At 42.4% G+C, this 20079-nt stretch overlaps 1 protein-coding gene across 3 annotated transcripts in view; it reads left to right on the top strand.

Annotated features, from left to right (window-relative positions):
* The first annotated feature begins 827 nt into the window (after positions 1–827).
* Positions 828–20079, top strand: part of TTC7A (tetratricopeptide repeat domain 7A) — a 178223-nt gene continuing 158971 nt past the window's right edge. For 2 of the 3 annotated variants that reach the window (XM_069852629.1, XM_069852628.1), the window contains exons 1-3: positions 828–983; positions 3624–3787; positions 5583–5751. In XM_069852629.1, coding sequence (XP_069708730.1) covers positions 839–983; positions 3624–3787; positions 5583–5751 — 478 coding nt within the window. In that variant the 5' untranslated portion in view covers positions 828–838. Of the gene's footprint in view, positions 984–3623; positions 3788–5582; positions 5752–6474; positions 6532–18299; positions 18355–20079 lie in introns of those variants that run through there. The other variant, XM_069852630.1, reaches the window with a different exon arrangement.

The following is a 20079-nucleotide window of genomic DNA, read 5'->3' as shown; positions in this document are numbered from 1 at the left end:
GCCTCCCTTCAGGCGGGTGTAGAGGGCGGCTAAGGTCTCCCCTCCCTCTGTTAGCAGAATGACAAACACATAACCACACTAGGAGGTTATATGTGGTGCTTTATTTCGAGGCCCCGGGAACCAGGGGTACGCACCCAGATCTGGTTCCAAAGACCGTCACATCGCGTCCGCTTTTTATTCTCTAAAAGTTTCGCAATCTATTGTATATTCAACAGGTTACTTCATTATCTAATACATATGTATAGGTAGGTTACTTCATCGCCTTATTGCGACATCAGTCTCTATTGTGCCTGCGTAGCCCCCCTCTGGTGGTCGTCCTGATGAAGTAAGTAGTCTTCCTCAGATGAAGTAAGTAGTCTTCCTCGCATTGTCTTTATTACTTCTTGTTCTTTTGGCAAACTCGTCGGTTTTTCTTGGCTGGACCCGCACTTATCTCCACTTGACCGCTCAGGTATATCTTTCTTGCCTCCTGAAACCTATTCTTCTGTCTTTCACAAGATTTATGATGGTCTTTTGGCTGTTGCAGGTGTATGTTCTACTTGGGTAGGGTAGCTAGTATGTACTTTTCCTAAGCACACTTGGATCCTATTGTCACATGAGGTCCTTTGGGCAAGTACCTCGGGTCTGTTGCTAGGATACGTTAAGAATCAACAGAATCATGAAATTTTACATTCAGTCTTAGTTCCTGATTAGTCGATGATCAGTGTTTTATCCTACTTTAAGTGTAACTTTCCTAGCACCTCCAGGCTGCCTGCCCCCGACCCCCGGCTGGCGAGAGGCGCTACCCCTGGAGCGGCGGCCCGGGCGCTTCCCCCGCGGGGCGGAGCCGCCGCCGAAGATGGCGTCCAAGGGCTCGCACTCGCACGTGAAGCTGGAAGGCGAGCTAGAGCGCTGCCGAGCCGAGGGGCTCTGGCCGCAGCTCCGGCTCCTGGCGCAGCAGCTGCTGCCGCCGCCGCGCAAGGCGAGGGACGCGCAGGACGCGGGTGAGCGGCGGCGGCACCGGGGGGACGGGGAGCCGCGGGGGCAGCCCGGCGGCCCCTGGAGGCGCCCCGGTCCCGCGCGGGGAGCCCGGGAGGCGGCGTTTGGGAGGGTAACGCTGCGCTTCCTCTCCGGGTCGGAGGCTTCGAGCCCGTCGGGCGGCGAGGGGAGGGCGCTGCGCCCCGCGGGAGAAGGGGGGGATGCGCCCTTCGGGGAGAATGGGGGGATGCAGCTTTCTAGGGGGAAAACGGAGGGATGCTCCCCTCGGGGGGAATGGGGGGATGCAGCCCTCGAGGGGGGTGTGAGCAGCCCTCGGGGGGGAATGGGGGGATGCTCCTCTCGGAGGGAATGGAGGAATGCAGCCCTCGGTGTGGGATGCTGTCTTCGGAGAGGAATAGGATAGGGGGGAATGCTGCCCTCGCTTCGATCAGCGCCAGGACACAGAGGGGGAAGCTGCTGCATTCGGTGTCTGCCCTTTAATTTAACAAGCTCCGAACCTTCTGTGCTTGGAAATGCTTCTTTTCAACTTGTAGATATGTGTGATGCTGTTTCCCTCCTGCCCCCTCCCCACACTGTGCCGCATCCCCTCTTTTTATCCCTTTCCGTTTCTGAAGGGGACTGCTTTATTTAAAGGCTCATCCAACTCTCCTTCCACATGCAGGGCAGGTTTCATAAGCAGCAAATGTATTCTTATCTTTATTCCCTGTTACAACACGCTACTTTGCTTCTTTTTAAATGAAATGGCTTTTAAGAAGTGAGGCAGCCTAACTTAGAAACATAAAAATCTGTGTCTGCAGTTAGAAGCAGTAAGTTGTGAAGAACACCTGATCCTGGCCGCTGCACAGATTCAGGAGGTTCTACCTGTTAGAGGAGCTGTTTATGTGAATAAACCCACTTCTTCAGAAGAAAGTTCCTAGGATGTGGCCCTAGAGTTAATTGAAGCTTGCTGGAGCGCAATAGGCTTCACGGTGGGAAAGCATGGTGGGAGGAGATGTTGGTAGCTTAACAGGTATTTATTTAGTGGGCTTTCCAAGTGTATACGTAAGGCAGATTGATCCCTGTGTTGGAAACCACATGGCCAACCTTTGAACTTTAGTCATGTTTCAGCAGCTCCGCTCAGGTGCAGAGGTCGTCATGCAGTTTAGGGGCATTAATAGTTGAAGAGTTTGTATTTGTTTGTTCCCTTGTAATTAAGAGGCTTAACAACAGTGTGATTGCTGTAAAAACATTACTTGTTAATTTGCTGCTATGTCATCATAACTTACTGGTTATGAAAGGGTAATGCTTTGTTATTGCTACAGAGCTTTTCTTCCAGCAACGGGCGAGCTACAGTTTTGTATTTATAGAAATAATAGTGTGTGTGGATGGGATTTTTTTTAATAGTAGTATTTGCTTTGAGAGATTTTGTATATTTATTTCTTAATTTTATATGATCTAATGTAATTCCTTAAATTTGGTGAGGAGATTAATGACTCCCCAAAAGACCTTCAGTGTTATGTAGAAGTATTTACACTTGAGACTGCAGGGGGGAATGCACTTGAGCATTTACACTTTCCTTTTTTTGAGCAAATACTTTGTTCGTACAAGTTAGTTGTAGACCTGCAGCTGAGCAGGAAGAGGTATGGCAATAATTTGATATGGAGCCACGACAACAAAAAAATTGAAAACCAGCCCCATCCCATTTGCTTATTAATGCTTTATGTAATGTATAGGTAGTAAGTGGGGATAAGCTGTCCCATGGACTGAAAATATAGAAGTAGATACACTATTGTTTTCTGCATTCTAAAATCATTCACATTCTTTGAAATGTGAAGTATACATGAAATGAAGGGCTTGGCTCTTTGGTTTACAAAGATTTTCTTACCCTGTTTGACCCATTAGTCAGCTGATTGAGGTACTACTTACGTGAATAAATGAACTACAGAACTGGACCCACCATACAAGAACTCCAAATACACTGGCAGATAAAACTTTTTTTTTAACAATTGCAGCATTGCATGATGCTTCATGCTGTATCCAGTGCCAATACCTGTGCTTGAATTTCTTTTCATGGAACTGTGAACAGGAATGGACTTTAATGGGGAAGGAATTTAGTGGGGTGTTAGTTATGTCACTGCATCAAGGCTTTAGTAATGAATGCGTAGAATGTGTCAGATTTCTGTAGTTTTGGGTGTTTTTTTTCCTTTGAACTTTAAGGAAAATCTTAAGTTTCTGATGATGTGGTTACTGTTCTGCAGTGAAATTTGTAGCTTATCTGTAATCTGAAGCCTGCATTTGCTTGTACACTTGTAAATCTAAAACATGCACTTAAATATTTGCAAAGATGGGTGTTATGCTTTTCAAAGCGAGTTTAGTGATGATAATTCTTAACTGTTATGTTAGAAACAATGTAAGAATGAACTGTGCTGTCAAAACTGGAGAATTCAGTAGGGAAAACCTTCCAGTTAAAAGGAAATATAATTTCTTTTTTTCATAGGAAACATACCGTTTCCAGTTAATGTTAATGGAACTTTTTCTGTGCTAGTTCTTCCTTACGCCCTGTTCGAGTTACTGTTTGTGTGTCTCAAAGGTTTTATTTTTGTAATGCTGTTTGTCAGCAGCATGGCTCTAAGCGATCTTTCTTGTTGGTTGGTATATGCTTTCAGAGGACTACGGGAGTATGCTGCTTGCAGAGGCTCTGCTGGAAGAATGTTTGAAGGAGAACTTTGCCAAACTGAAGGACTCCGTTCCACTGACAGAGAAGAATGAGCCAAAACTCAGTGAAGCTAAACAATATCTGACTAATATCTTAAGCAGAGGAAAACTACGAGTAAGTGGGCTCTGTCGTAATTCCTGCCAACTCTATGCTTCTTTCATGTCTCTGTTGGTTTGACACAAGGTGTTGGTGTTGCCTGTTCATGTCCCTGTTTGTACAGTGCTGTATTGTAGGTGTTACCAATGAACTGGTGGTTCAGTACCCCTTTGCAGTGTCTTTCGTTGTGTGACTTGCTTTTCACATGCAAAGAAATTGTGTGCTACTAGTATATATCCTGTTTGGTTTTTTTAATAGAAGGAAGCAGGATAAATACTTAGGAATTCTGTGGGGTGGTAAGGCTTGGCCACATAATGGTGGTGTCAGGCCAGCACAGCCGAGTGACCTACTGCTGCTTCTGGTCCAAGGGAGTTGTGTACGCTTGGTCACCTCCAGAACAGAGGTAAAGTGTGCCCCAAGCTGCTGTCAGATACTTAAGGTTGTGGTGTGGGTCCAAGATTACAGCCTTGCCTTGCTTTTGGTCTCTGCCAGAGAGGTTATGCAAAGTTGTGCTTGTACTTGATTTTGTATGCCGAGTGCATGGTCGGTAGCTTGTCAGCTCCACTGCAGAGCTTTAGGAGTGTTTTAAGACTTGGCCTAGATGCCTGCTGCTGAGTTAGTGGTTTTGGACTCACAGTGGCATAGCTGGCTTTAAAAGATGGTGAATTACAATAGTCTGCTCTAGGCTTGTATTACTTTTGGTCCGGAAACTTATAGGCTAGTCAGCTTGGCAGTGTATGTTAGACTTTTATCATGTTACTTTCCATGGAGTGAGTGTGCAGCAGCTACGCGGGGGGAGCTCCTTGTTCTTAACTTCTTGAAAGTCAGCGTATTTAAAAAGTAAAAAGGAAGGGAGAAGGAAGGGGTCCATCCAACCCTCTTTCTTTATACTTTAGCCCCAGTAACAGGCAGCAGCACTGAATTGTCCCAGGTCTTGGTGTCAATTTCGGTTGCATCAATTGCCATTTCTATTTCTTTGTCAGTGGCAGCTCATGCAGCATTGACCCTGCACTAACTGCATGTATTAAAAAGGAGTATGAAGGCTTAGGAACATGTTCATGCATAGCAGAGTATGAACGGTTGTATTTTACTGAGATTTTTTTGTTACACAGATTTTTAAGCATCTTTTCAACCCTTTACAAACCAAACAAATCTTAAAAATAGCAGTCATGCCTTCTGTTTTTCTACTGCTGCCTGAAAATTCTTTGATAACCTAAGGGAATTTAGGATCTTTCTTGCTCTTTAAATGTACAGAGATGAGTTGACTAAAAACTGGTGCTTTCTGCCTAGTTTAAAAGCAGGGGGTTTTCTTCATGTTTTGGAAGGTAGTTCTGACAATGCCAGGCTTTTATGTGCTGTCTGTGGCTGGTGAATTGATAGAGTAGGTCAGCTGAAACCAAAGAGGTGACTTTTAAGCTGTGTATTTCCAAACTGAGCTCCGAAGTAGTTGCCTGACCTTTGCTGCCTTATGCTTTCATGAGTGAAGCCCTAAGGACTTTTAGACACTTAATCGCTTCTTACTCTGACCTGTGGAGCTACCAATATTGAGAGGAAGGCGTTATGAATCTGCTTAATTTGTTCATAGAATCATTAAGATTGGAAAAGATCTCTAAGATCATCAAGTCCAATCATCAACACAATACCTACATGCCTACTAGACCATGTCCTGAAGTGCCACATCTGCGTGTTTTTTGAACACCTTCAGGAATGGTGACTCCCCAACTTCTCTGAAGTGCTGTTCTACAGTACCTCATTCTTGCTGTCTAATACTTTACAATGTGATCACCCTTTTCCTCTCCTTCGTTTGTTTCAGCCAAAGTATATGACAGAAGCTATGCTGATCTTAGGAAAGCTTCATTATGTGGAGGGATCCTACAGAGATGCCATCAGCATGTATGCACGAGCAGGAATTGATGACCTCTCAACAAAAGATGAACCTCTGTATATGCTGCGTTTGGTAACTGAAGCCTTTGTTATTAAAGGTAACAGACCATGTGTGCATATTTGAAGTATGCTGTGTTTTGGTTGAAGTTGAAGTTCTTTCTTCAAGTGATTTGATCAGAGCAGAGTTAGGGCAGCATTGTGTGCTTTAGAAAATCCTACTGTGTATGGTCTGTGTAGTTTAAACTTAAATGCATTATGGAGTCTTAGTCCATGGTTTTTAAGCTTGGCTGGCTCATAAAGAAAAGCTTGAAATTGGAAATCTTGTGGTTACTGTTGGCTGTAAGTCAGTGACACACTTGAGCTTGTAAATCCATTTTTGTGAAAATCTAAATCAAGCACTCAGCTGAACTGGGGCCTGTACTTTCTCTTCAAAAGAGTTCATCTACTTGTAAATTTCTGTGAATTAAGCAAGTATGATGTTTCCAAGTTTTAAACTCTGGACTAACAGAATATGTGCTTTCAAAGTAGGTAGTATATTTTTGCAATGCATGTCACACAGTTTCAGACTTCGTGTACAAACAGGAATCTCTCTTCTGCTGTGTAAATCTACAGGCATTGCACTGTTTGAGAGCTCCTAATAAAAACTGCCTCTATGGGTGGTGAAATTGCATTTCCTTTTCAAGTGGGGGAAAGAAAAACCCTGGTCAGTTTTTGACCTGGGGGGGAAAAAGATTAGTAATCTTCTCCTTCATTTGCTTTCAGTTCCTTTATAAATGTTGCTCAAGTACTGCTACCTATCTACTGCTTTCTACTCTTTTCAGCATGTCCACCAGCTAATTAGGTGAATGAGAACTCTGATGATCAGATACCTTCAACTGGTATGTAAAAGAGTGAAACCAAATCAACCCAAAACACTGTTTAACTGATAATAATTTGGGTGTTTCATGATCTCACACAGTCATTCTGCTTTTTTGAAAACCTGTTTGTGCTGCTTTGCTTGCTTTGATTTTGTTTTCTGTGACACTGATTGAATCTGCTTCATTATTGAGCTTTTGTGGAGCTGGACTAATTTACTTGTAAGTCACACTAATGCTTGCACGGCTCAGAGGAGTGAGTAACCACCAGTGCATTCATAACAGCGTATTTGACAGCAACTATTGGTGCGCTTTGGAGTTAGGTGCACTATCCTCACTGGGAACTGGATAAGACCTAATTGGTGAGGTGTAGATGGAATAACAGGGTGTGCATGAACGCTGATGGACTAACACTGTTCCTGTAAGACCTCTTCTATGGTATTGACTACCTCGCTTGCGTATGAAGATATTGGGGGTGGAGTTGTTTGCCCCAGAGGATCCAGCCATAATTACTTTTAACATGTGGTTTAACACGGAATGTAGGTACTGTGTTGCCTCTGTTTGGGTAAATTGTAAGGAGCCCCTGCCATTGCAGAGCAACCTCTGTACTATTACTGTTCCACAGTTTTTATCCTCCATGGTGGTGATTTTCATAGTAGTGAAGGTATAAAGGGTATAATAAGTCATTCAGTATTCTACCAGAGTTTCTGACGGAGAGAAGTCCAGCAGAGTGAATTTTATCTGGCTGAGTTTGGAGGAGGTACTCACTGCTAGGGTCACCGTTCCACCATGCCATCTACTCAACCTTTCATGCTTGGAGAAATAAGCTCTTAAATGTTAGAAATTTGTACAGGTATCTATGGCAATAGCACTGTGGATTTGAATTTTCATTTCAGAACACATCTGTCCAGGCTACCTCAGCAGGGCAAATAACAGCACAGAGTTGAATTACTTAAAATTGATTTCTATCTTATGCTAAAGATTTTTCTTATTCCTCTTTTTCATTTGGTGGTTCTTCAGAAATTCTGTTGATCCGTACCATATTATTACCTTTGATAGCACTACTGTTGGCTTGTGCAAGCTAAAACCTTCTTTAAAAGCCGTCTTCAACATCGCTGGTAGTAAAGTATTTGCAGGGATCTTGCATGCAGCAATCCAGAAAAGCCACAGTCCTGTCTGTTTCAGAGCACAACTTAGGTTTCCCACTTAATCTTTTATTCAGATTTTCAGTAATGGGAGAAAGCAGATGTTTTAATAGACTATCCTTGCTCATCCTTCTGGTTAAACACCAGAACTTTGTATCACTTCTTAGTATGAATCTGCGACCACCTTGGTTTTGTGTAGCTAGTACTGCTGGGTTCTCTGTAGGTGGAATGGCAGTGCAGGTACTCGAACACTCAGATTGTGCTGGAAAAGTCATGGGAGAAAGAAAAGTCAAATGAAAGGCACTCATGCTTATCCTTTTACTGTTGGAAACAAACAAAAATGTAATAAAAAAATATGGGACACAGTGAGAGGAACTGCATAGGCTAAGCCTGTGGTGGAAATGAATTGTGAACTAGCAGAACCTAGTTTACTTTTTTTTTCAAGAGCGCCTTTTGAGCTCTGCAAGATGGAAGGTTGGACGTTGAGCTAAATCTCTGGGGTCTTCCTCTGGAAGTCCATAGCGTGTAGAAGGTTAATATTATCGTTAGAAGCAATATGGATATGTGCGCTTATGATAGAACTGCAGAAGCTGAACAGGCAAGAGGTTTTTTTTACTTGACTTGCTCAGTAGGCTTCCACCCAAGGTGAGTATTAGGCAGAAAATGTTTATAAATGTGGGAACCTGAGCAGTTGACAAGTAACAGGAGAAATGGCAGAGAGGGCAAGACTCTTCCTGTTTCTCAGTTGACTGCTTCAACTTGTCCTGTTTCTAAATCCCTGCGTTGTGAGGAGAGTTCTGTGAGCACTGTTCAACAGAGCTCTGACAACAGTTTCATTTTTCATGATGACTAATTTTAACCTTTTATGATTAGTTAACAGGTGGTGGTTCTGTACTTGTTTACTTCCTCCCCATCCACCATGAAGTTAATTCCTTCTTAAAAGCTCTGCTAAGTTCACAGTATGCTACAGGTAATCTCTGATGCAAGCAGTTCTGTAGGTTGCCTAAAACATTGAGTAAGCAAACTTGCTCTCATTTTGCTTCTAATACAATTGGGATGTGTTGTGGCTGTTACCTGGCATTGTCCATTCAAAACAAGAAGGAAAAAAGACTTCATAACAACGTGTCTAACTGTTAGACCCCTTTAGTTTCTTTCCAACTGTGCTTGCTCCTGAAAGCCTGCAGAGATCTCTGCTTACACTGGATGAATCTTCCAAACAGTAAGGGGGGAGTCACATCCTAACCCTTTACAAAGTGAAGCATAGCTCTAGCCAGTGCTTCAGCCCACCTATATTGCAAGTTTGTTTCTTAGAAAGACTCCTATGTTGTTGCCATGTTTTTTGCACGACCTTTCTTGCTGTGCTGCATCAGAGCACCAGAAGGCCCTGTTAACTGAAGGAAACTGTTGCTGCCCTGAGTGATGAAGGCTCAAGCAGGGCTGATGTGGCATCTGCGTCCTGTCTTTGTTAGGACTGAGAGCACCTTTGGCTTGCTGCAGTTCTTGCAGTCAGATTTTGTGGCATCAGAGCTGCCGCAAGGTGAGTCAGTCCCACGCGGAGGAGCTCTCTGTGTCCACCAGACAGCTATCAGGCCAGGCATTGGACTTCGTTCACCTGGCGGTGTGTATCCTGGGGATAGCTAGCTGCCTAAATCTATGCGGTGATGACAAAGAATTGCAAATAGCTGTTTTTCTTCTGAGTTAAGACTTTAAAAGGCCCTCTGCCTCTTTTTCTCCTTTTCTCCCAATCCATCCTGCAGTAATTTTTATGTTGCTATTGGCCATTTTCAGCTCAGGATGGATTTAATTTGTGCAGATCCAGTCTGAGCTCTCTGCGCAGTCAGAAGTTGGTAGTTCTGGGGTGATTCATCACCTCTTCACCACTTTCTTATGGTTGTATCTTTAAAACTTGAATGATAAGGGGGTCAGTATTGCTTGGAAGTATATTGTTCTGCTTTCTCCCCATTTGAAATCTTTGTCTTGGGTTTGTATACTGGAAGTGATGAGTTGGAGGTTATGATTGTATCCTGAAATGAAAATGGTGATATAACATAGAGATGATAAACAGAGAAAACTGATCTTTTACTCAGCTGCTTGGTTTTGGTCATGATTTGAAATTGACCAACCGAAGCCTTGGAATTTGAATACTTATTTTAAACTGCCTTAACATGCCACTTAATTTCTTATTTTATTGGTTTGCAAACTATTAAAACCAAGTTTTTAATACATAAGTAATAGAATGTTTATATATAACATATAAATATGTAACATATGTATATGTTTGTAATAAGTAAACGTAAGTCTGGTATGAAAATTGCTCACTAGCTAATCAGATGATATATCAACCATTTGTTTATACGCTTTAAGTATAAAGTATTTGATTAAGAAAATGTTTTCAGTTAAACAAATGAATTTCACTTGCTACAGACAGTGTTTGAACTCAGGATTTCTGATAAGTGTTAAAACTACTAAATGTTTTGTGTGCATTTTTTAACTTTATAGATTAAAATGGGAAAAATAAGCTCCCCTGTTTGGTTTTATTTAGTCATAGCTTTGTTGGTTCATCAACTTTGTGAAGCTAATAGTTGAACTAAATTAATCGAGAGACGTGAAAGGGACAAAGAAACATAAGTGTTTTTCTTGGGTTTTGTACTCCCTTGAAAAGCATGCCTGTCTGGAGAGATATGGATTTGTTGGGTAGACTGTTTGGTTGATAAGGAATGGTTGGATGGTTATATTCAGAGTGCAGTGGTCAAAGACTTAATGTCCAGATGGAGATCTGTGACAAGTGGTGTCCCTCAGGGATCTGTACTGGGACCAGTGCTGTTTAAGACCTTCATCAATGATACAGACATTGAGATTGAGTGCACCCTCAGCAAGTTTGCAGACAACATTAAGCTGAGTGGTATAGTTGCCATGCCGGAAGGATGGGATGATATCTAGAGGGACCTGGAGAAGTGGGCCTGTGAGAACCTCATGAGGTTCAAGAAGGCCAAGTGCAAGGTCCTGCACCTGGGTCGGGGCAATCCCCGTTTTCAGTACACGATGGGGGATGACGTGATTGAGAGCTGCCCTGCAGAGGAGGACTTGGGGGTGCTGGCTGATGAGAAGCTCTATGTGAGCTGGCAATGAGTGCTCACAGCCCAGAAGGCCAACCCTATCCTGGGCTGCATCAAAAGAAGCGTGGCCAGCAGGTTGAGGGAGGTGATTCTCCCCGTCTACTCCCGACTTGTGAAACCGCACCCGGAGTATTTGTGTAGAGTTCTGGATTCCTCAATATGGAACTGCTGGAGCAGGTCCAGAGGAGGGCTACAAAGATGATCTGAGGGCTGGAGCACCTTCCCTATGAGTACAGGCTGAGAGAGTTGGGGTTGTTCAGCCTGGAGAAGAGAAGGCTCTGAGATCTTATAGCGTCATTGCAATACCTGAAGGGGGCAAAGGAAAGCTGGGGAGGGACTTTTTACAAGGTCATGTAGTGGTGGGACAAGGGGGGGTGGCTTTAAATTGGAAGGGGGAAGATTTAGGCTAGACAATAAGAAGAAGGTCTTCAAGATGAGACACTGGCACAGGTTGCCTGGGGAAGCTGTGGCTGCCCCATTCGTGAAGTTGTTCAAGGCCAGGTTGGATGGGGCCTTGGTCAGCCTGATCTAGTTGGAGGTGTCCCTGCCCATGCCAGTGGGGTTGGAACTAGATGATCTTTGAAGTCCCTTCCAACCTAAAGCATTCTATGATTCTGTTTTGAAGACTCATTTCAGTACTTCATCACACTTCTGTTCCGGATCCTAAGCAAGTAACTTCTGTAGTTCTTTTTTTTTTTTTTTTTTTTAAATAATACTAAATGCCACCAGTCCCATAGTGCAAGGATATATTCCATTTAAACAACATTAATGGCTTATCGTCTGTTATACTTTAACTTAACCAGCCTTACTTTTAAATAGAGTCCTTATGAAAATGGAATTTCTGGTTGGCTTCTCTGGGATGAGCTTTTTGTCCATTTAGTGTTTGATGAATGAGATGGCAATACCGAAACTATTGAGCATACTGGAATACAGACTGTGTGGAATGATTTTGAGTGCCAGTAGTTCGATGAATTTGAAGTACAGTTACACTGAGTTTGGAAATATTAGGTGGCTTTGCAGGGTTGTAGTTTTTTTCATAATCTTCATTTAAAAGTGAATTTACACTTATAACTTCTTTTTACAGGAAGCATTTTTAATTCAGGTTACATTTTACAAACCTGCTAACACGATATGTGTGTGCTCTCTGAATCTGCTCCTCATTGCAGAGGTCATAACATTTCACAGGGTGCATTCTGCTTTTTCCAGATAAGCATTTGGAATACTATTCTGTTTCTTGGATGCCAAATAAACCTCCCTGTGGTTATGCATACTCTTGCGCCTGGAATCTTTTCCATGGGTTGAATTTTATGAGTTCCTGAAGTTCTCTAAGAAAAACTTTGCTATAATACCTATAAGGAGGTAGTGTGCATGGATCTTGCTCTGCAAGGACATACCTGGTCTTGTCACCTGAAACAAATGTAGAAAAAAGATTAGTGGAAAATTGATACCATTTTTTCCTGTGTTGAAATAACTAATTTTCTTTGTCCTCTCTAGGCACTGATGGGGGAAAATAAAAGCATGTTGTAGTTGCATATGTCAAGATAAAGATGATCTATTTCTGTATTGTTGTTCAGTAGCCACATGACTGCAAGGAAGATATTTGGATCTGCTAGTGGTAAAAAAAGAGGGATCTCAGCTCTTCCTCCCCACCGTCAGCACTCACCCACACCTCCCTCCCTCCGCCACTGAAAAGCTCGATTCTCATACTGCTTGCATTGTTTGTACTGACTGGCAGGGGTCAATTTACTAAATGGGCAATAGGTTGAAAGGGGCAGCAAAAATGCTAAGGGCCTGAATTCTCTCTTTACCTCTCCCTGTAAGTTTCAGTGTCAGTTATGTTGTTTAGGCACTGTTGACATCATGGCATGCTTACATATGTATGCTTTTACTTGAGAGTCTAAATCTTCTCTATGCTAATCGTCCTATTTAGTCCAGGAGAGTTGTTACTTTAAAGTCTGCTAACCTTGCTGGGGCTTCAATTCATTACCCTCTGGAACCTGCTCACCTGGGAAGCAACAATGCTGGCTTGAATTTCTTGTGGCGTTCAGGAGTGTAGCTAAGACTTTCCTAAAGACAACACCAGTGTTCCTTGTAGTCTTTGGGAAAGTTTGTTGTTTGTCATGAACCAGGATTATATGTGGCACAAAGTTTATGAGAAAAGGATCAGTTTGGGTGAAAGCTGTGGGAAAAGTTATCTAAAGCTTTTCTTGCACTTTTTTCATACAAATCTGTTGGTAGTGGGCTTCATGAGGGTGGCTGACACTTGGCAGTATGGAGCTGTGTTAACGTAGATGTTGCTTTTGAGGTGATATACTGGCTTGCAGCAGTCTCCTCCTTTTCCTTAACTACTGTTTATTCTACAGGTAGCTACTCGTTGAGGCTATTTTGCCAGTGCTTTCAGCTGCTGCTGTGACTAAGTAGAACTGCAGTGGAAGAAAAAATGGGCTGCTATTTTCTTTTTAATTTTTTTTAATGGTTTTCGTCCAGGGGCAGGACACAAATTCCTTTATGTTGGAAACCTCCTCCAATGACTAAAAATGAGTGAGACTCATATCTCTGAGCATTGAGATCTGTGGGGAGATGGGTTCATTTCAACAGTGCCTAAATAACAAAACTGATTTTCTTACCTGACCATTAGGGAAATTGAGTCCCAGCCACAAGGATGTATGACACAATATGACATTAAAAACCAAGTAACAGAGGCTAGGGCATTTTGTTAGCAGAACTTGTTTTCACTTTTGCTTGACAAAAACTGCATCTTTTAAATGTTAAATCACATCAGAGAGAGACAGACTTTGTACTAGTACCTGGTATACACTTCAAAGTATTAGTGTTCACTGTTCTGCAAGCTAGACAGGAAGCATGCTGTTTATTTGTCTTGGCATCAGAGTGGCTGTCTTATAGGCAAAAGCCCAACTTTAGATGCTGATGCCTTGATAAAAGGGCCTACGATTAGTATGTCTTATTTGGATTTTCAGAGTAGGAATTTAAGAGTTTGGAGTTGCTCTTATGTTGTGACAGTGACCTCGATAGTTATTTGCATTTAGTGGCCTGCAGCTGACTGAATCTTGGGAAGTGGGAAAAGAAAATAACTTCTTGTTCCTTCTGTTAATGTGATTTGGTTTCAGTGATCGTAACGTTTCCATTCCCTTCTCCACAGTTGCAGGTGCTGGTTGCGCACATGCACCAAACCTTCTTTACTTCCTGCACTATGATTTAGTTCTCTAAAGTTGTGGGATCAGCAACATCAGGAGATACAAGAATAGTTCTACATGTTTTTCTGTGAAAACAGAAGGAGGAACCCACAATATTGTGTGGTAATATGAGACAACATGCTACCTTCTTTCTTTCCCTGGGAGAAAACAAATACAAATGTACTTGCAGATGGCTTAAGCTAGAGGTAGCTTTTAGCTGGCTGTGATGCTGTCCCCATGCTGGGGCTGTGTTGTGTAATGTATGTCCAGTGGCTGTGGGAAGATTTCCATGTGCTGATTTACCTTGGAGTAAGCTCCGGATGTCTTTGACCCTCTTTTAAGTTATGGAGGAGCAAGCCCTCATAGGCTGTGACTGTTTTAAAAAAAAATTTAGGTAGAATTGACTTGAGTGCTTGATGCAAATCAGCATAGTAAAATTCGGATTGTCCTCATCTCTTCTCCTTCCTGCTCCCAGTGCACATGAAGGTGGGGTGGGCTGGTTCAGTGATGGTGACAGCAGCTAGAAGATAACTTTTTCACTGTTGGTGGTGCCTGGCAGTGGTGCAGATGAGCTCAAGTGGAATAAATCCGAGTACTTGGTGATTAGTGTCATCTCTCTGCCTTTGTTCTCTTCATTTGTTCATCTCTTATTTGTTCTCTTCTACCTGTTGTATTTAGACCAGGAAAAAGATATAGTTCTTGCAGCATGCTGTGAAACTTTTATGGACCTGGATGGTGTTGGCAAAGCCTTTCAGATGTGGGGCTGTACAAGACTGCTGTCCCTCCCCATGTTTGCTGTGCCCCATAGCATCGCTTCAGAGGAGGTAACTCCTTAATTGCTATCGAATATGTCGTGGGATGGAGATGGCTGCTTGTGCGATGACCATTAATTATGTTGTAACAGTGGTCCCGAAAGTGGGGCGTGTGTGCCCCAAGGTTGCAGAAGAAAAATATTTGAGCTTCTATTTATATTTATTTTTCTTTTAAAAAAAAATATATTACATTTAAGCTTGGCAGTTGTGCCCTCACTCAGTCTGAATGTCAGAGAGTCCCATGCCATTTACAGCCCATGAAGTGTCTTGCAGAAGTGTGGGTGTTCCATGGTGTGGAGAGCCTCCTAGAGGCACCCTTACTTCTTCGTTCACATTCAGTGTATTGCAGTTCACATGTGCCAGGTTAAGTGGATTTATGTATTATATTACGTAATTTTAAATAAACTAGTCCTCATGAAATAAACAAGTAGCTTAAAGATTTCATCGAAGAAACTGTGGATTGCAGGTAATACTATAACACAAGCACAGGTGAAGGATAAGAAAATGGCAAAGCTGACAGTACTCCTAGAATGAGCTCTTCATCAGCCACGTTATGAGGTAAAAGCAATGATGGTCTGATCAGATCTGAACAGCAATGCTTAAAGTCCAGTGATACTCAATTCAGTACTTAAAAATTATTGTGAACTTTGATGAAATTTTTTTAGAATCCTTTCTTGAGGTTTCTTAGTTGAGATCAAAAGATGAAAAACCGCATACTGTTGGGGAAACACTTATTCTTCCTGCCACAGCAAAATGTCTGAATTTAATACAGAGAAGACAGTATAGCAAATAACAAAAATGCATTCCTCTGGAAGACACATAATCTCTCTAAACCATTACAGATTCATCCTATCTGACACTCCATTCCTTGAGGAGACACAGGTTCTCAGCTGTGAGTTCATGGACTACTAAGTTTATCACATTCTCAAGAATGCCTCCTATAAAAGATATCTGGAGATGTCAGGGTGTCCTAATCAGATGTTACAAAAAAACCCTAGATGACTAACAAGGCACAGAATATACTCTTTGCTATTCTTCTACCCTAGAAGATAAGCAAGGCACAAAATATATTCTTTGTTATTCTTTTAGCCCCCCTTGGATAACATTAAGACTCACAATGTGAATTATTTCATCTGCTGTGAATTGTGGCAGAAATAATGCATAGTGCTGGGTCTTGCCTTTGTCAGCATAATCCTGACTTCTGCTTTGCTGGTTGAGGTCCAGGCTATTTTGCTTTCAAAGACACTGTAATGTAATAGGTTGATTGAGGGCTGTGCTCTTAAGTTCAAACCTTAGCCAGTGTAGCAGTCTGGGCGTAACACAATCTCTAAAATGGTTTGGTTGTGCTTTTGAATTTTGTCTTTGACAAGTGTGCTAAACTTTGATTAGTCAGTGTGCATGCGTTTGAAGAGCTAGTCTTAAAAATAGTCTTTTCTCAATGCTAATTGATTTTCGAGAGCCACATTTTTGAACTAGGCTGAAGGCTGTGTACTAGAAATGAAGTGTGCCCTGCCCTTGGGAACAGCTACCCAAAGTAACCTGGCATTTGCCACACAATGAGAATGTGTACACCACCAGTTTCCTTGCAGCAGTTGCCATGCAATGCATTAACACCTGGCTTACTTCAAGACAGATTTCTTATCTTCCTGTAGCAAAACTCTTGCATGTGCTTAGCTTAGCAGCACACTGGCTTCTGACCAGTTGGTCAGTTGGTTAACGGTTGGACTCGGTGATCCAGTGGGTCTCTTCCAACCTGGTTATTCTGTGATTCTGTGATTCTGTGACCAGGATGACCTGTCTGTGGCACAGGAGGATACGTGCTGTAACCTTGCTCTGCAGACTGGGGTTGATGCTGTTGGCAGGGCTGTAAGCCCCATCTTAAACTGTCTTTCACTTCAAGTTTCCATAGCTGTGTTGAACTTGAGTGTAGCACAAAAGGTAGGCTTCATGCTCCATGTGCTGTTGTGGTTCTTTGATTCCTTCTTTAGATTGCCAGGTAGCTCTGATGCTTATGAGTTACGGGGTTTTAGTGGCTGCAGGCTAACCCTGTTGGTGAAAGTAGTGTGTGCTACTGCTAACCCTTAGTTCTTGCACCTAGGAACCTGCCATTCCCTATTTGTGTCAATTCATACAAACACAGGAGGCTAGAAGTCTGTTTAAAAAGGAAAATGAAAAGAAAATGAGTGGATTTATATATTCCTCCTGTTCGGAGGAATACCGGTATTTGGTGAACTAGTTTATGAACTGGATGGAAAGAAGAAAACCCCCTTAGCTTCTTCTCTCTAGCAGTTGTGCAGTTTCCATCTTTGTGCTGAGGCTTTCATGACCAGGCTGGGTGATTTGCTGAGCTGGCCCTGAAATTTGGACCATGGCTCTCTTGGGATCCCTTCCAGCATGAGTTTTTGTATCATTTATGTTGCTGAGAATCTGGTACCACATGCCCATGTGCACATGTATGTTCCAGTTCTGGTAACAAAATCACCTCAAAGTGTTGGAGCTACATGATCTGTTGTCTTCCCTTGGCAAGGCCTGAGTGAGATGATAGTGAAATAAGACTTCATAAAATCTCCCCTTTCAGGTTTCCATGAATGAGAGCTTTGTATATCAGCTCTATGAAGAAATTAGTTCAGAGACACCTCTTATAAAACTTAAGGGTTTGGTTTTTTTCTGACATAAATGCGGATTAGTTTCAGAAAGGGAGAAGGAGAGACAAAGATTACAGAGTGATCAAAAGCTAGAGATGAATCTTTGGTAGAGCTAGAGGAGATGAATTGGAGCCTTATCTGTATGCAGGAAAGAAAAGCAGTGTTTCTATACGTAGAAAGTTACTGCCTCTGAAGTGGGTAGAAAGAGTTTGTTTTTTAAAAAAAGAAACGTCTGGAAGCATGTTTCTCTCTAAATCTTGAGCTTGGGCCATACTCTATTAGAAATCTGTATTGTCACTATATAAGACGTTCTGTGTATGTGTGGTATATATGTATGTATTTAAATTTGGGCACCCAATTCATGTGCGAAAAATCTCAGCATTGATAAGTTTTATAAGTTGGTATTATCTCACTGTAACTGGTTGTAAAAAACACCCAAGTCCCTTTACCTTTACCAGCTGCCAAGAAAGCATATGGCTTTATGCTTTACTCAGAAGCTAATTCTGTCTTAGCAAGAGCTATGCTTTTCTTGCTAAATCCAGCATGGAAGTAGCGTGCGCTTTTGTGGCTTTCTGACACTTTTTGGGAACCGAGTTGAATTTAAAATGTATGTTCTGCTGCAGAGGTTTCCCTCTGCTGATAACTGGAGGATGGAAAAGAGTTAGTGGAATTTGTTCTCTCGGCCCTGGAGAGCTTGTGAGCAGTCTTGTCCAGCTGTACCTTGAGCAAATTTGTCATTGTTCGGCTTTGCACTGGGAGAACTGAATTGATGGCTGCAAGAGGGAGGAACTTCTGTTGTTGTTATTCTGTTCTTCACTTTGTCTACTGGATTTGCAGTCTGCTTGTTCTAATTTTTCTTTTCATTGCATTTCTGTGGTAGGGAAGAGTAGACCTGTTTGGATTCTGTAGAAGATTTTGTACTCTGATGGCATCAGGTCAGTGCATACGGTATTAGCAGAAAGAACCATAACTAATGTCACATCATGTGGGTCATATTTCCTTCTTGTCCTTCACAAGTAGAAAAATATGTGCATTGTAGCATACTGTCTGTTTTAATACCCTGTATTTTGTTCTGTGCTTTCTGTGGCAAGAAGCATCTTTGGAGATATTCATTCCCCTGTCTCTGATCAGCCCCATGACTGCATGGACGGGTACATTTGTTGTCAGTACTTGATGCTGGCAAAGGCTGCTTGCTTTCCTCCCCCATGCCATAGCTTAGAGATTGTAGTTCCTTGCAGTGGACTGTAGCATGTATGCAAATGATTTTTTTATCAGCCTGTTCTCTCTGTGTGACATCTCCCACGAGAACCACCCCCATGCAGACTGCGCTGTGCTGGCTCTTGGAATTTGGTTTAAATGCTGCATGTGTATGAATGTCAGCGGATTGTACTGGATTTCTTTTGGTGCCCTCAGCCCAGCTTTGTAGTTAAGGGGATGGTGGCTCTAAAATGTAACACTGCTTAAAATTTATTTTCATTTAAGAGGAATCACTAGAAATTCAGAGGTAGATAAAATAGAGACAGACCAAAGAAGAATATTTATAGGCTGTTTGTTCTAGCTTAAGCACTGGATGATTTCTTTTTCTGTGTAGAGAGTTAACATCCTCTTTTCCCCTTCGTTATATAGCAACACGGTTAGGAAATAGAAGCTTTGAAATAATAGGAAAACAACCCATGATATAAAGACAGAGACCTCATAGAGGGACTAGAAGACAAAATCTGTTGTATATTGGATGCTGTACAGGGTGTATGTCGGTAGAAAGACAGCACAGAATGGGCCGTAGTTAAAAGCAGCAAAGTGATCATCATCCCTGTTCCCTACTTGCTGTCTGTTTCTGGTAGATCCATTCCCCTTGCTCTGCTCTGGTCAGGATTTTCAAAAGTGAAAGGTATTAACATGTTCCTCCAAGATACAGGGCCTTGGGGGAACATGCCGTGCACTTCTGACTTGGGAGAGGATGGAAGGACCCCACCTTCCAAGCTTACAGTGGGGCATCTTCTCAACCCACTGAACCAACTGCTTGTGTCTGGCTCAAATGTAAGACATGAAATAAGGAAACTCCTAACAGAGTAACCAAGGAGATGGAAGAGAAACATTGAACTTGAGAAGTAAACAAAGCTAATGCTGCCTAAGAACCTTAGGCTCTTCCAGCATAATTGCTTGTACTGCATTGTTCATCATGGGGAAATCTAGCTGTCTTCTGCCACCTCACAGTGATTTGTTATTAGACTTCTGAAATGAGCTGTGCTGAGGTGCTGTGCTTCCCAGGATTGCAGGGGTCCAGGAAAGCGTGGCTTTTTGTGCACATGGCGTCTTCTTATGTGGAGCAGAATCCTTTGCTGTATGCTGCAGCAGTTAAAATTGCTTCCTTGGAGAGGAGAGGCTGTCCAGACAGCCGAACTCTTCCCTGCTTTTGTCACCTTTGTGGAGCTGTCAGGAACACTAGGATTTTGTGTTACATCTTCCATATTTTCCATTGGTATAGGGAGTTTTGTTTTATATAAAAGTTATAGGGTAGCATGTGCTAAACTTTTTATGACGTGTGTTGGGATACTGGCCATCAGTGCATTTGTTTGTTGCAGAAGACCTGAGTTTCCAAGCAGTGGCGTATTATAGAGATCTAGTGTGGCATAAAAGCCCGCGTGGACGGGATTAAAATC

The sequence above is a fragment of the Phaenicophaeus curvirostris genome, chromosome 2 (genome assembly GCF_032191515.1).
Source record: "Phaenicophaeus curvirostris isolate KB17595 chromosome 2, BPBGC_Pcur_1.0, whole genome shotgun sequence".
Classification (NCBI taxonomy): Eukaryota; Metazoa; Chordata; class Aves; order Cuculiformes; family Cuculidae; genus Phaenicophaeus; species Phaenicophaeus curvirostris.
This window is presented reverse-complemented; position numbering and strand designations above follow the sequence as displayed.